The 15,391-nt window shown below is 46.5% G+C and overlaps 1 protein-coding gene across 1 annotated transcript in view; it reads right to left on the bottom strand.

Annotated features, from left to right (window-relative positions):
• The window catches only part of LOC100353287 (nmrA-like family domain-containing protein 1), a gene marked incomplete at its 5' end in the record, with an annotated part of 61,820 nt that extends 46,459 nt beyond the window's left edge, over nucleotides 1-15,361 (bottom strand). Inside the window, one exon of the mRNA XM_051818435.3 lies at nucleotides 15,277-15,361. Coding sequence (XP_051674395.3) covers nucleotides 15,277-15,361 — 85 coding nt within the window. The remainder of the gene's footprint in view (nucleotides 1-15,276) is intronic.
• Between the last annotated feature and the right edge of the window lie 30 nt (nucleotides 15,362-15,391).

Below are 15,391 nucleotides of genomic sequence, written 5' to 3'. Positions count from 1 at the left end.
CATCCAAAGCCAGGAACCAGGAGCTTTTTCTGGGACTCCCATGAGGGTTCAGGAGCCCAAGCAGTTCGGTCATCTTCTGCTGCTTTCCCAGGCCATAGCAGAGAGCTGGATCAGAAGGGGAGCAGCTAGGACTTGAACCAGCGCCCATTTGGGATGGTGGCGCCTCAGGCAGAGGATTAACCTTCTGCTCCACATCGCCGGCCCCTCCCTGCTCTTTAAATGGCTGACTTCTCCCTACCCTCCAGGTATTCATAAATAGAGGACAGCAAAATAGGTCATGGCACATATTTATTTTGGAATTCCACACAAGTGTCTCAACACAAGAGAAAAATCTCATATGTTATGGAAAGCTATTTAGCCTACTTTAGATTACGAAGTGAAAAAAGCAAGTTGCAGAATAAAATGTCAATTTTTATTTTTTTAAATATGTTTTTATTTATTTGAGAGGTAGAGTTATAGACAGAGAGAGGGAGAGACAGAAAGAAAGGTCTTCCATCTGCTGGTCTACTCCCTAAATGGCTGAAATGGCCGGAGCTGAGCTATCTGAAGCCAGGAGCCAGGTGCCTCTTCCTGGTCTCCCACGAGGCTGCAGGGGTCCATAAAAAGTGGAATTTAAAGATAAGTTTTGTATTAGTCAGTTTTTTGTCATTGTAACTTCAATACCTGGAAAAAGCTAGCTTAGAAGGAGGAGTTTATTTCAGTTCACAGCGTTGGAGGCTCATGGCCCAAGTTCAGGCAGGGCAATTGCTCTGGGGTCTGATGACAGTGGTGGATGGCAGAACATGTGAGGAAGCAGACAGGCGCTGACTCACCCATACAGTTTCTCCTTGTAGAGAAAGCTGTGGAGCACCCTACCTTCTAAGCCAATCCAATCACTTCCCAAAGGCCTCACCTTCAGACACCTTGATTGGATCAAGTCTCCACCCTTTTAGTACCATTAACAAAATATTGAGGGTTTAAAAATCTTCATGATTTGGGTAGTCAAATCATGTTCAAACAATAGAAGTTTACTTGGTGCAAAAATTATGCAGTCCATGTATATAAGGGGTCTTCAAAAAGTTCATGGAAAATATGTATTATGAAAAAATTACTCAATTACCATATTACTAAATTTTGTTATTTCTGTTTTCTATTTTTAAAAAGATTTTACTTATTTATTTGACAGGTAGAATTACAGATAGTGAGAGAGAGACAGAGGGAAAGGTCTTCCTTCCATTGGTTCACTCCCCAAATGGCGGCAACAGCCAGAGCTGTGCCGATCTGAAGCCAGGAGCCAGGTGCCTCTTCCTGGTCTCCCACGCGGCTGCAGGGGCCCAAGTACTTGGGCCATCTTCCACTGCTTTCCCAGGTCACAGCAGAGAGCTGGATTGGAAGAGGAGCAGCTGGGACCAGAACCGGCGCCCATATGGGATGCCGGCGCCACAGGTGGAGGATTAGCCTAGTGCGCCACGGCATCAGCCCCTTCTATTTTTTCTTCTCTTTCACAGATTTCTCTAGGTTTCTGGAGAAGGACTTTAATTTATTTTTCTACTGCTTAGGACATTCCAAAGTGATTGATTGTACATTATACGATATGATAATGTACATTATACAGCCATACTCAGCACATTAACTAAATGTTTTCTTAATTTCCTCTCTGCCCTGGGCTGGTTCATGAAAATGTGCCTTAAGTAAGTCTCAGGGTTTTGACTTCCACATTCAAATTCAAGCAGTGAGTGGGTGTTCAGTCACTTTATGTACAGATGGCCAGTGTTCTCTGAGTTACCTGCTACTATGGTTTGTCTTCCATAGTCTCATGTGGAAAGTCTGGTCCCCAGAGAAGCAGTGGAAAACACTGTGGAACCTTTAAGAGGCGGGGCCTCGTGGTGAGACACCATAGAAATGTCACTCACAGATTTCAAGCCATCATCCGCCCCAGCTTCCTGCCGGAAGTGCCTGAACTGTCTGTATCTACCTCCAGAATGATTAGGTGTCCATCTCCAGCTCCAAGATAATCATGCGCAAGGAGCGTCCAGCCCCTAACCACAAAAGACACCCTGCGTCCCTAGTCAGGACTCCCCTGACCTGAACACGTGCTCAGAATAGCCTAGTGTAGCGGATATGTGACCTCCTGGGGTGGTGGTGCTACTTACCACCTCCATTTTGAGCCTTTTGTAGCCACAACAAAAAAAGGAACTGCGCCTGTGCAGAACACCCAGTGCAAACTCCAGCGTCCTGGCCAGGAAGGAATCGCCACACCTCCCCACCTGATAAAAACCCGTGCCAGCTCCCCTGGAGGAACCAGTTAGCAAACCTCTTCCTGCAGTGCTGTCTCTCCTGTGCTCAGGCATAAGCCCCAACAAGCCTTGTCTGGGCTGCAGTTTGGCCTCTTGTCAGTTTCTATTTGCAAGAGAGCAAGACGCTGGGGTCACTGTCAGTGGGTGGTGCTTGGGTTATTGGAGGTGCTGGGACATGCTGGCCTCCTAGAGTAAGCTCTGGGAGTTGAAGTAAAAGCCTGTTCCACAAGTTGCTCTCTGGCTTCCTGTTCACAATGTGATCACTTTTGCACACATGCACTCCCACCATTGCCACCTCCCCGGAAGTAATACAGCCAAGGGGAACAGGGACTTACTAGAGCTTATATCATGCTGTTTGTGGACTTTAGCTTCTAAACCTATTTTCTACATAAAGTTAGCCTGACTTAGGCATTTTTGTTCTAATAACAAAACAGACTAACATACCTACTACTGTCTCTTCCTTCAAGAACCCACTTATTAAAAATAAGGTTTCCTTGATCACTGCTGTACTGGTAATTCCAGATCTGTATATTCCATTGAGCCCCAGATTGTAATACTGCCAGTACTCTAGACACCTCCATTGGAAGTCCCAACAAAACCTCAAATTCTTTGAAAAATTTTTTAAAAGATGTATTTATTTATTTGAAAGAGTTACAGAAAGAGAGAGCGGGAGAGACAGAGCTTTTCCATTCACTTCCATCTGGCAGAAGCCAGGAGCCAGGAGCTGCACCTAGGTCTCCCATATGAGTGTCAGGGGCCCAAACACTTGGCCCATCTTCCACTGCTTGCCCAGGTGCACTATCAAGGAGCTGGATCAGAAGTGAAGCAGCTGAGACTTGAACCACTGCCCACAGGGCATGCTGGTGTCACAGGCGGTGACTTTACCTGCTATGTCACAACACCAGCCTTGACACTTCAAATTCTATGTGCTTCCTGCCCGTATTCTCCTTCCTAGTTTATGGCACCATTGCCTCTTCAAGTCAGAATCTAGAAGTTGCTTTAGCTTCTCTCTCTCTCACCTTCATGTCCACATTGCAGTGGTATCTTACGGGGAATACTCCTAACTGTAATCAATTCTGAATTAGTTATGGTGCCACAAGGAGAGATCAACAACACAGTAAAACAGAAAAACTATAATAGAAATAATTACTAACTATAACTGGGGATAGGAGAGATGAAGAATCAAGTAGTGAGAAATAGAGAACAAAGGATAGGAGGAGAGCAGATGTGAGGAGCCCCAGAGCAGGGTCTGAGGCAGAGCCCCGGAGAAAGACCTCCTTTCCTCTCAAGAACAGAGACCCAGGAAGCACAGAGAACACACAGCAAAGTTGCTGCAGTGCCACACGAGCAGAACTTGGCAGGAATCAGCCCCTTGGAATTTCCCAGAGATCTTCCCTCTAGGAGGCCAGGGAAAGCTGTTCAAGGGGCAGTAGCTCACCTACAAAACCATCGGATGTTGCTCCAGGAGAAGCCACCCATTGCTGCCCCTGCTGGGTGTCGCTGGGTACTTCTGTCCAATACTAGATGCTGCTGGGCACTGTGGAGGGCTTCTGAAAACCGCTGCTGAGAACTGCTGGGTGCTTCGTGCTACTGGAGCTGGAGACCCGAGAAGCTGCAAACGCTGCAGGAGCCAGGGGCCTCTTCTCCAAAACCTGGCTGGGGCTGGGGATGGGTGTTCTGGAGGAAGTTGCTGGCTGCCAGGAGCCACTGGCTGCCAGGCACTGCAGGAGCCAGAACCCAGAGAGGCTGTCAGCACACAGCAGCTCCGTGCCAGAGGGAGCTGCATCCCTGCAGGAGCTGGGGACCATGGGTGCCTCGTGTGCTGCAGCACGGAGGGAAAAGCCACGCTGGAACTAGGAAGCAAAACTCTTTCTGCCCACAGTGCCCATCCAGTGCCCTGTATTTGCAAAGTTCCTGTGTCATTTGGCAAAGGAAACTATTTAAAGGGCCCAGATATGTATTTACAGAGCAGGTAAAAAGTATGAATGTGCAGCAGTTCACAGCACGTCATATGTGTTCTATTTTCTCTAACCCCATTGCCACGGCTTTAGTTCAGGTTCACTCACTTGCTGGTCCTCTTTATATTCCTACCTAGACCATTGACAGTTCCTGGCACTGTCTCCTGATGTGGCTCCCATCCACCTGAATGATGAAACTGTGTGAATTTGAAAAAGAAGGTTCTTCCTCTGGGTTCACCAAGCACATTGCTGGCTCTCAGCTCCCACCAACCCTTGCTAGGAATATGCTGCACAGCCCAAGCCAAAGGCTTATTCCTCACCTGTCCCCAGTCTTCTGTCTTCCCTATGCTCATCAGTCCCCAAACCCACTCTCCGCATTGCTACCACTCTTCTAAAATCTAACACTGAAAACATAATCCACTTTTTTTTTTCAACACACTTTAGCACGTCCCTATTGCCTATTAAACAAACTAGTCCTCTGATCTATCTTTTGCATATTCCTCCAGGAAGTGAGATGAGTAAAGGATTACCAAAAAAAAAAAAAAAAAAAAAAAAAAAAAAAAAATCACTAAGGAATGAACTAATGAATTCTAGAATGGAAGTTGAAATTCAGAGATGTTGAGAGAGCAGGTTTTGATTCTGTTAGGGAGGTGCAGCCATTAAATCTGGGGGCAGCCTCTGGCTGTGCGCCAAGCTTTGTGAGAAGCCTGTGGGAGGACACCTCCAAGTGGGCACATTCTTCCCTCTCATGCTATTTCCCCTCAAAGTTTAGATGGCCATTTCTGACTACTCCTTGTCCTCTGACCCCTAGTCCCAGCACCATGGCCACTCAGGCCCATCCTCTGAGTCTCCCCACTCACTGTTTACTCCCCGTTCTTTTTTTAAAAAATATATGAATTTTATTTATTTTAAAGGCAGAGTTGCAGAGAAAGAGAGAGAGAGAGAGAGAGAGAGAGAGAGAGAGGTCTTGCATCCACTGGTTCACTCCCCAAATTGCCACAATGGCCAGAGCTGCACCAATCCAAAGCCAGGAGCCAGGAGCTTCATCCGGGTCTCCCATGCAGGTGCAGGGGCCCAAGCACTTGGGCCATCTTTTACCACTTTCCCAGGTCATAGCAGAGAGCTGGATTGGAAGTGGAGCAGCCAGGTCTCAAACCAGCATCCATATCGGGTGCCAGCACTACAGGCGGCGGCTTTACCCACTGTGCCACAGCGCCGGCCCTGTTTACTCCCCATTCTTGCTGTTGTGAGGGCCGAGTCCTCATCATCTCATGTTTACTGTACTGGAGCCACATCCAACATGACCACTCATTCAGCAGCCTGGCACTTTGATAGGTGCTGGAGATAGGCATACGTGACATGATTGTCTGCCCTCCATGACTGCCAGGACAACCTGCCCTATTTTCAGCAGGTCAGTCTCCTGCTCAGGGACCTATAAAGGCACCTTGCTCCCAGCCCAATCAATTTGAAATTCATACTTTGCTTTCTTTCATTTACTCCGAAAGTATGATTGAGGGGCAGGTGTTGTGGTGTAGCAGGTTAACCAGCCACCTACAATACCTGCATCCCATAAGGGCACCAGTTCAAGTCCTCACTGCTACGCTTCTCATCCAGCTCCCTGCTAATGTGCCGGGAAAAGCACCAGAAGATGGCTCAAATACTTGGACCCCTGCACTCATGTGGGAGACCCAGATGAAGATACTGGCTCCTGGCTTCATCCCGGCCCAGCCCTGGTTATTGCAGCCATTTGGGGAGTGAACCAGAGGATGAAGGACCTCTCTCTCTTTCCCTCACTTTCCCTTCCCCCACCCCTCTCTTTCTCTCTCTTTCAAACAAATAGATAAATCTTAAAAAAAAAAAAAAAAAAAATCTGGCTGGCACCGTGGCTCAATAGGCTAATTCTCCGCCTGTGGCGCTGGTGCCCCAGGTTCTAGTCCTGGTCTAGTCCCGGTCGGGGCGCCAGATTCTGTCCCGATTGCTTCTCTTCCAGTCCAGCTCTCTGCTGTGGCCCGGGAGTGCAGTGGAGGATGGCCCAAGTGCTTGGGCTCTGCACCCGCATGGGAGACCAGGAGGAAGCACATGGCTCCTGGTTTCGGATCAGCGCCAGCCAGAGCGCACCAGCCGCAGTGGCTGTTGGGGGGTGAATCAACGGAAAAGGAAGACCTTTCTCTCTCTGTCTCTCTCTCACTGTCCACTCTGCCTGTCAAAACAAAACAAACAAACAAACAAAAAATAAACCTGTGCAATTGAAGGCTTGTTATGTGCCAGGCACTGGTACTAGGTATAAAGTGGCATACAAAACAGGCATGGGCACTGTCTTCAAGAAATTCACAGTCTAGAGGGAAAGATGGATATAAAAGTCATAATCATAGAAAGAATAAAAAATAAAATAATGTATATATTCCTATTGTTTAATTGTAATTGTTATATAACAACGAGTGGTAATGAGTGCTGTACATGTACAAATGGGGCCAGCATTGTGATGTAGCAGGTTAAGCCACCACCTGCAACACAGGCAATGATTGGCTCCTGCACCCACATGGAAGACCCAGATGAAATGCCTGGCTCCCGGCTTCAGCCTGGCCCAGCCCTGACCACTGCCACCATTTGGGGAGTAAACTAGCAGACAGAAGATCTCCCTCTCTTTTTCTCTGTCTCTCCCTCCCTCTCTGTAACTCTGCCTTTCAAATAAATAAAATAAATCTTTTTCTAAAAAAGTGTGTAAATAAGAGATCTAATGTAATCTAAACTAAGAAGCAAAGCAAGGCATAAAATGAATAGGAGCCCACATTTGTTTTTGTGTTTTCTTAAAGATGTATTTTATTTGAAAGAAGAGCAACAGAGAGAGAGGGAGAGACAGATAAAGAGATCGTTCATCCATTGGTTCACTCTCCAAATGGTCGCAACAGCCAGGTCTGGGCCAGGCCAAATTCAGGAGCCAGGAACTCCATCTTGGTCTCTCACTTTTGTGGCAGGAATCCAAGTACTTGGGCCATTTTCCACTGCCTTCCCAGGTGCATTAGCAGGGATCTGGATTGGTAATGGAGCAGTCACGACTCAAACTGACACTTAGATGTCAGTTGCCCATGTCACAGGCAGTGGCTTAATCCATGCACCTCAATTCTGGCATCAGATGTGTGTTAGAAGGAAGGGTATTTCTGGGAAGAGGGAACAACTCTTGCAGAGGCACAGAGTGGAGGACCCAGGAAGAGTGAGAAACTGTGTGTCTATAGCATAGTGAACAAGGATGAGCATGGTAGTTAGGGAAGAGATCATGCAGAGAACTCCAGGCTATATTAAGGATTTTAGATTTTAAGCTAAAAGTTACGGGAAGCCATCAATGATTTCAGAGCACATGGTACCATGATTGCTTTCTGTTACTACAACAAAATATGGGAGGCGGGGTACTTTATACAAAAGAAAAAGAGGTTTATTTGGCCCATGTTTTGGAGGCTGTAAGTCCTAGAATGGTGGCCCCATCTGTTTGGCCTCTGGTGAGCTCCCCCTGGCTGTATTACATGGCAGAGATGCAGAGAAAGGAACAGTCCTGTGCTAAAGAGGCCGTGTGATGGCCTCACTTTGTAGCAACTCACTTTCTCAAGGACTAACTCCTCCAGACAAGTAGTTTTTGTTTTAAAGATTTGTTTATTTATTTGAAAGTCAGGGTTGCAGAGAGGGAGGTAGATACAGAGAGAGAGAACTTCCATCCACTTGTTCACTCTCCAGACTCTTCCACAGGTAACACCCCTAAAAGACCTCATTACCTACTACTAGGCTCCATGGCTTAAAGGTTGGCCACCTCTTAATACTACCACACTGGGATGAAGCTTGCACTCATGAACCCTGGGGGGACATTTTCACTCAATTCACTCCCTGTATTTGATTATGAAAACTTGCAAGCATAGTGAAAAGCATCATACAATGAGCACCTATATTGTAGAATCACTTAGATTCTACAGTTAATATTTCGCTCCTGCTTAATTATTAGATTACACTGAATATTGTCTAGGTACTAAAGGGGAAAAATAAGCTTAATCTCTTTTTCCTAGGGGGAATATAAGAAAGATTAGAAGTGGTACCACCTAGGGGCCAGCGTTGTGGTGCAGTGGGTTGTGCTGCCATCTGCAATGCCAATGCCAGCATCCATGTTGGAGTGCCAGTTTCAGTCCCAGCAGCCTGTGCTCCTAGTCCAGCTCCCTGCTAACACGCCCAGGAGGGCAGCAGAGAATGCCATCTGCATGGAAGACCTGGATAGAGTTCCAAGCTCCTTTCTTTGGCCTGACCCAGCCCTGACTATTGTGGTCATTTGGGGAGTGAGCCAGAGATTGGAGGATCTCTCTTTCTCTGTAACTCTGCCTTTCAAATAAATAAACAAATCTTTAAAAATAATTTTAAGGGGCCAGAACTGTGGTGTAGCTGGTAAAGCCACAGCCTGCAGTGCTGGCATCCCATATGGGAGCCTGTTGGGAGTCCCAGTTGCTTCACTTTATATCTACCGCTCTGCTATGGCCTGGGAAAGCAGTAGAGGACAGCCCAAGTCCTTGAGCCCCTCCACTCACATGGGAGACCCGGAGGAAGCTCCTGGCTCCTGGCTTCAGATTGGCATAGCTCTGGCCATTGTGGCCAATTGGGGAGTAAATCAGCGGATGGAAGACCTCTCTCTTTCCCTCTCTCTCTCTCTGCCTCTCCTTCTCTCTCTGTGTAACTCTGACTTTCAAGTAAATAAATAAATATTTTAAAAATAATTTTAAAAGGGGCTGATATTGTGGTATAGCAGGTAGAGTTGCCACCAGCAACACCAGAATCCCATATGGCACTGGTTCACGTCCCAGCTGCTCCACTTCCCATCCAGCTCCCTGCTCATGGCCTGGTAGAAGCAGCAGAAAATAATCCAAGTACTTGGGCCCTTGCCACCCACATGGGATACCCACCCACATGGGAGCTCCTGGCTCTTGGCTTTGGCCTGGCCATTGCTACCATCTGGGGAGTGAATCAGCAGATGGAAGATTTCTCTCTCTCTCTCTCCTCCTCCTCTCTCTGTGACTTTCAAATAAATCTTAAAAAATCTTTAAAAGAAAAAATATATTTTAAATAAATGGTATAGCCTAGTCAATGCAATGATCAGAAATGAGTAACTACAGAAGCACAAGGGAGCGTTGCAAAATTCCAGACACAGTTACTAGTACTAGAGTACTAGTACTAGTACTATTTCACTTTTAAGAACTAGGATCTTCTGGGCTGGCGCTGTGGCGCAGTGGGTTAACGCCCTAGCCTGAAGCGCCGGCATCCCACATGGGCGCCGGTTCGTGTCCCGGCTGCTCTACTTCCAATCCAGTTCTCTGCTATGGCCTGGGATAGCAGTGGAGGATAGCCCAAGTCCTTGGGCCCCTGCACCAGCATGAGAGACCAGAGGAAGCTCCTGGCTCCTGGCTTCAGATCAGCAGAGCTCCAGCCGTTGCGGCCAATTGGGGGAGTGAACCAGCGGATGGAAGACCTCTCTCTCTCTTTCTCTCTCTCTCTCTCTCTCTCTCTCTCTCTCTCTCTCTCTCTCTGTCTCTCCTCTCTCTGTGTAACTCTGACTTTCAAATAAAAATAAATCTTAAAAAAAAAAAAAAGAACTAGGATCTTCACAATCATTTAGCACAGAGCCCCTACCTGGCAGGAAACAAGTCCAGGATACTTTGGCTGCAGTTTCAGAAGTTGTTTATGTTGATTTGCTAGAAGGAGATACAGAATGCCATGCTAGATTTAAAACTCCTGAGGATGCTCAAGCAGTAACGCATGCACACACAGAAATCAAGAAGAAACACTGCTGGAAACTAGAGGTCCTTTCTGGTGATCATGAACAGAGATACTGGCAGAAGATTTTGGTAGGCAGGCCAAGAAAAGAAGAGAGGCACTGAGAAGTTAATCACCAAAGCTGAAAAGATTAGACTGGAAAAGACTCAACAAGCAAGTCAGCACATTAGATTTTCTGAGTATGACTGAAAAAAAATTACAATTCACCTCTTATTATTTTACTGGATGCTTGAGCTACTTGTAGAAAATCCATTTGTATAGGGTAATACTGCATAATTAATGTTTTTCTAAAACTTACCTTTAATTAAAACTATTGTTCCTCAATTTGTAAAAAAAAAAAAAGAAAGAAAGAAAGAAAGAAAGAACAAACGAACTAGGACACCAAGGTAATCATTTTAATCTTTTTATAACACTATTTCCTTTTACTTGAACTTGAAACAAAGTAATTAAGAGTTGTAAAGATTCCACAAATGCTAATTTAGTTTCTAAGTTACTTTGCAGCTCTTCAGATAAATGAACTAAACAGGCTCAGATAAATGGTGGCAGTGGGGATAGAGAAGAAAAGGTTAAAAAAAAAAAAAAAACACACTCTGGGGGAAGAAGGGTGGAAGTGTTGTGGTGCAGCTGGTTAAGCCACTGCTTGCATTGCCAGATGGCCTAGGTACTTGGGCCACCCATGTAGAACAGGATGGAGTTCCTGGCTCCTGGCTTCAGCCAGGAGTGAACCAGTGGATGGCAGACCTCCCCCCCACCCCCAGCTCTTTCAAATATATATATTATATGTTTCCATATATATTACACACATACACACATATGATGGGGATGGGAGTGGCATTCGGTGCAGCAGTTGAGCCACAGCTTAGGATACCTACATCCTTTGTTTGAGTACCTGGTTTCAGGTTTTAGCTCCTGTTGATGTACATCATAGGGGCAGCAGGTCATGGCTCAAGTAGTTCCTGACCACTGTCGTGGGTGATTCAGATTGAGTTCATTTTTTTCCCTTTTTTTTTATTTCTTTATTTAATTTTTTAAATTCAGATTGAGTTCTTGACTCCTGGCTTCCACCTGGTTCAGCCCTTGCTGTTGCAGGCACTTGGGGAATGAACCAGCGTATGAGAGATCTCCAATGGTCTCTTTCTGGTTTTCTTTCTGTCTCTCTGCATTTCAAATAAATGAAACGAATAAAAATTTCAAAAATAATATTTTTTAAAGATTTATTTATTTAAAAGACAGTTACAGAGAGAAGTAGAGACAGAGAGAGGTGTCTTCCATCAGCTGGTTCACTCCCCAGATGGCCGCAACGGCTGGAGCTGTGCCGACCTGAAGCCAGGAGCCAGGAGCTCCCTTGGGGTCTCCCATGCGGGTACAGGGACCCAAGGACTTGGGCCATCTTGTACTGCTTTCCCGGGCCATAGCAGAGAGCTGGATTGGAGGAGGAGCAGCGGGGACCAGAACTGGTGCCCACATGGGATGCTGGTGCCTCAGGCCAGGGCATTAACCCACTGTGCCACAATGCCTGCCCCCAAATAATTTTTTAAAGATTGATTTATTTATTTGGAAGGTAGAGCTACAGAGAGGCAGAGGAGGGTAGAGAGAGAGAGACAGTCTTCCATCCGTTGGTTCACTCGCCAAATGGCTGCAACGGCCAGGAGCTTTTTCCGGGTCTCTTACATGGGTTCAGGGGCCCAAGGACTTGGGCCATTTTCTACACAGCAGCTGCCTCAGGCAGCGGCTCTACCCACTATGCCACAGTGCCGGCCTCAATAATGATATTTGAAAATTTAAAAACTATAGGAAGTAAAATGGATGATATGTGTTAGTTAATTAGATAAGGAGGGTGACACAGAAGATATTTCCAGCAGAGAGGCTTGGAAGACACAAGAGGGGAAGATTTAAAATGGTTTTAATTTTGGACATGTTAACTTTTACAAGCCTCTGAAATACCCAGGTAAATATTCCAGCAGGCAATTGAAATTTAAACATGGATCTGAGGAGGAGTTTCAAAACTGTAAATACAGACATAAATATAAATACAAGCCCTAAGTATACAGGACCCTGATGGAAACCATGAGAGTGGGTAAGGTCTGCTCCACAGAACACTGTGGAAGAGAGAATTGTCATCATTAAGTCCCCCAATCCTCAGTCTCCGGTACCGTAAATACTGACATTGTTCCATTTTACACCAAGCAAGGATCAAACTGCCAACTTACACTAAGTAATAAAAAGATAAATAACATTGGAAGTGGGCAAAGTTTCAGAACAGACATTTCTCTAAAGAAGAGCTACAACAATAGGTTAATCCTCCGCCTTGCAGCGCCGGCACACCGGGTTCTAGTCCTGATCGGGGCGCCGGATTCTGTCCCAGTTGCCCCTCTTCCAGGCCAGCTCTCTGCTATGGCCCGGGAGGGCAGTGGAGGATGGCCCAAGTCCTTGGGCCTTGCACCTGCATGGGAGACCAGGAGAAGCACCTGGCTCCTGCCTTCGGATCAGCGCGGTGCGCTGGCCGTGGCGGCCATTGGAGGGTGAACCAAAGGCAAAAAGGAAGACCTTTCTCTCTGTCTCTCTCTCTCACTGTCCACTCTGCCTGTCAAAAAAAAAAAAAAAAAAAAAGCTACAAACAGCCAGTAAACATATGAAAATATTAGCATTATTATTGTGAGAGAAATGTGAATCAAAGCCATGAGATACCATTTGATAACCACTAAGATGGCAATACATTTTCTTTAAAGGCAGACTAACAAGTATCAATGAGGTTATAGAGAAAGTGAAAGCTTCACACCACGCTGGTGGTGATAGAAAATGTAAAAGAAACTCGGGTGATGTGGAAAACAGTTTGGCGGCTCCTCAGAAAGTTAATCATATAGATACTGAAGGGTCTAGCAACTACACTTTGAAGCATGTCCCCCAGAAAAATGAAAACACATACTCATGGGGCCGGTGCTGTGGCGCAGCAGGTCAACGCCCTGGCCTGAAGCGTCGGCATCCCATATGGGCGCTGGTTTGAGAGCTGGCTGCTCTACTTCCAATCCAGCTCTCTGCTAAGGCCTGGGAAAGCAGTACAAGATGGCCCAAGTGCTTGGGCCCCTGCACCCGCGTGGGAGACCGGGAGGAAGCTTCTGGCTCCTGGCTTTGGATTGGCACAACTTTGGCTGTTGCAGCCAATTGGGAAGTGAACCATCAGATGGAAGACCTCTCTCTCTCTCTCTCTCTCTGCCTCTCCTTCTCTCTCTGTGTAACTCTTTCAAATAAATATATAAATCTTTAAAAAAAAAAACACATACTCATACAAAAAATTTTGTACATCAATGTTCACAGCAGAATTATTCATAACAATTAAAAAATAGAAAGAACCCGAAAGTGTATCAAATGGGAAAAATATGATATATATCCATACAATAGAATGTAAAGTAACAATAAAAAAGGAGATACCAGTATATTTACAACATGGATGAATATTGAAAATATTATGCTAAGAAGCCAGTTACAATGGACTCCATATTACATGATTCCATTCATACAAAATATCCAGAACAGGCAAATCTAGAGCAGAAAAATAGGCTTTTGATTGTCTAAGACTGGGAGAATTTTAGAGAGGGAGGGAGAAAGAGAAAACAAAGAGTATAGGTTTCTTTGGATGTGATGAGACTGAAATTGTGATGGTCACACAATTCTGTGAATATACAAAACCATTTCAATTGTGTACTTTAAATGGGAAAACCACATGGTACATGAGTTATATTTTTTTAAAGATTTATTTGTTTGTTTGAAAGTCAGTTGCAGAGAGAGTGTGAGAGACAGAGATCTTCTATCTGCTAGCACACTTCTCAGATGCCTGTAAAGGCCAGGGCTGGGCCAGGCTGAAGCCAGGAGCCTCATGTGGGCTTCCCATGTGGGTGGCAGTGGCCCAAACACTTGGGACAGCTTCCAGTGCTTTTCCCTGGCCATTAGCAGGGAGCTGGATTGAAAACAGAGGAACCAAGACTGAAACTGGAGCCCACATGGGATGCCACCATCACAGGCAGCAGCTAAACCCAATATGCCATAATGCCAGCTCCATGAGTTGTACCTAAAATCATCCTGTACAGGAATCAAAGTTACTTTTTTTCCAGTGGGCGGGGAAAGAAGACGGAAGGAGGGGTGCCCATTTGCTGGTTCACTCCCCCAATGCCAGCCATGACTGGGGCTGGGCCAGGCTGAAGTCTGAAGCCAGGACCTCAATACAGAGCTCCAGTTTCTTGCAGGGACGCAGCAATTTGAGCCATCACCACTGCATTAACATCCCAGGGTCTGCATTAGCAAGAAGGTACAATCAGCAGTTGGAGGCAGGGATTCTATGAGAATAAACACCTGCCCATAACTCTTTTTTATGGTTAGGGATACTGATGTACTGAGGGATCCGGCAACTAACTTCCACGTGTGAACTCTTCTCACCATGTCCAACTAAAAGCTCTTGGATAAAGCCAGACTTTAATCTTCCCTCCTTGAAGCCGGCGCCGCGGCTCACTAGGCTAATCCTCCGTCTTGCGGTGCCGGCACACCGGATTCTAGTCCTGGTGGGGGCGCCGGAGTCTGTCCCGGTTGCCCCTCTTTCAGGCCAGCTCTCTGCAGTGGCCCGGGAGTGCAGTGGAGGATGGCCCAGGTGCTTGGGCCCTGTACCCCATGGGAGACCAGGAGAAGCACCTGGCTCCTGCCATCAGATCAGCGCGGTGCGCCGGCTGCAGCGCATCGGCTGCGGCGGCCATTCGAGGGTGAACCAACGGCAAAGGAGGACCTGTCTCTCCCTCTCACTGTCCACTCTGCCTGTCAAAAAAAAAAAAAAAAAAAAGATTGTATGTGCCTCTAGCACTTGGAGTTTGTAAATGTGCTTAAAGGTTCTCCTTTTTTTCAGACATCTGACTTTTTTCGGAACACAGATTATGTCTGACTCCTGTCTCTCAAGATTTGGCTTTTTTATAAAGGTGGCTTCTTCAGGCAGAAAAGATCTACAACTACGTCTAAATAAACAGGATATAAAATGGAACCAAGTGTGTGGCTACCCACCCCCTTCAGCCAAGGTTAAGGCACAAAACTAGTCACAAGGCAGAAGAAAGGATTAAAGGATAGGAGAAACGGGGAGGTGGGGTGTTTCCTTCCTCACTGCATCCCACAACCGCCCATAGTTTCCCTGGAAAGTTCCAGAAGGGATTAGGCGTAGCTATTGACATCACTGCGTCCCATGGCGCCCACCGCTGAAGTCAACTTACACGCTCGCTTTCCCGCCTTGCTAGGGACCTGCAGATGGGGGTGGGGCCGCGCAGGGTGGGTGGTGGGGGGAGGGCTGGGGCGAGGCTGACGTCAGATCCGGTTCGGGCCGCGCCG

The sequence above is a fragment of the Oryctolagus cuniculus genome, chromosome 4 (assembly GCF_051225735.1).
Source record: "Oryctolagus cuniculus isolate XC-2025 breed Fujian yellow rabbit chromosome 4, ASM5122573v1, whole genome shotgun sequence".
NCBI classification, from domain to species: Eukaryota; Metazoa; Chordata; class Mammalia; order Lagomorpha; family Leporidae; genus Oryctolagus; species Oryctolagus cuniculus.
The sequence above is the reverse complement of the archived record's forward strand: the minus strand, read 5'-3'. Positions and strand labels throughout refer to the sequence as shown.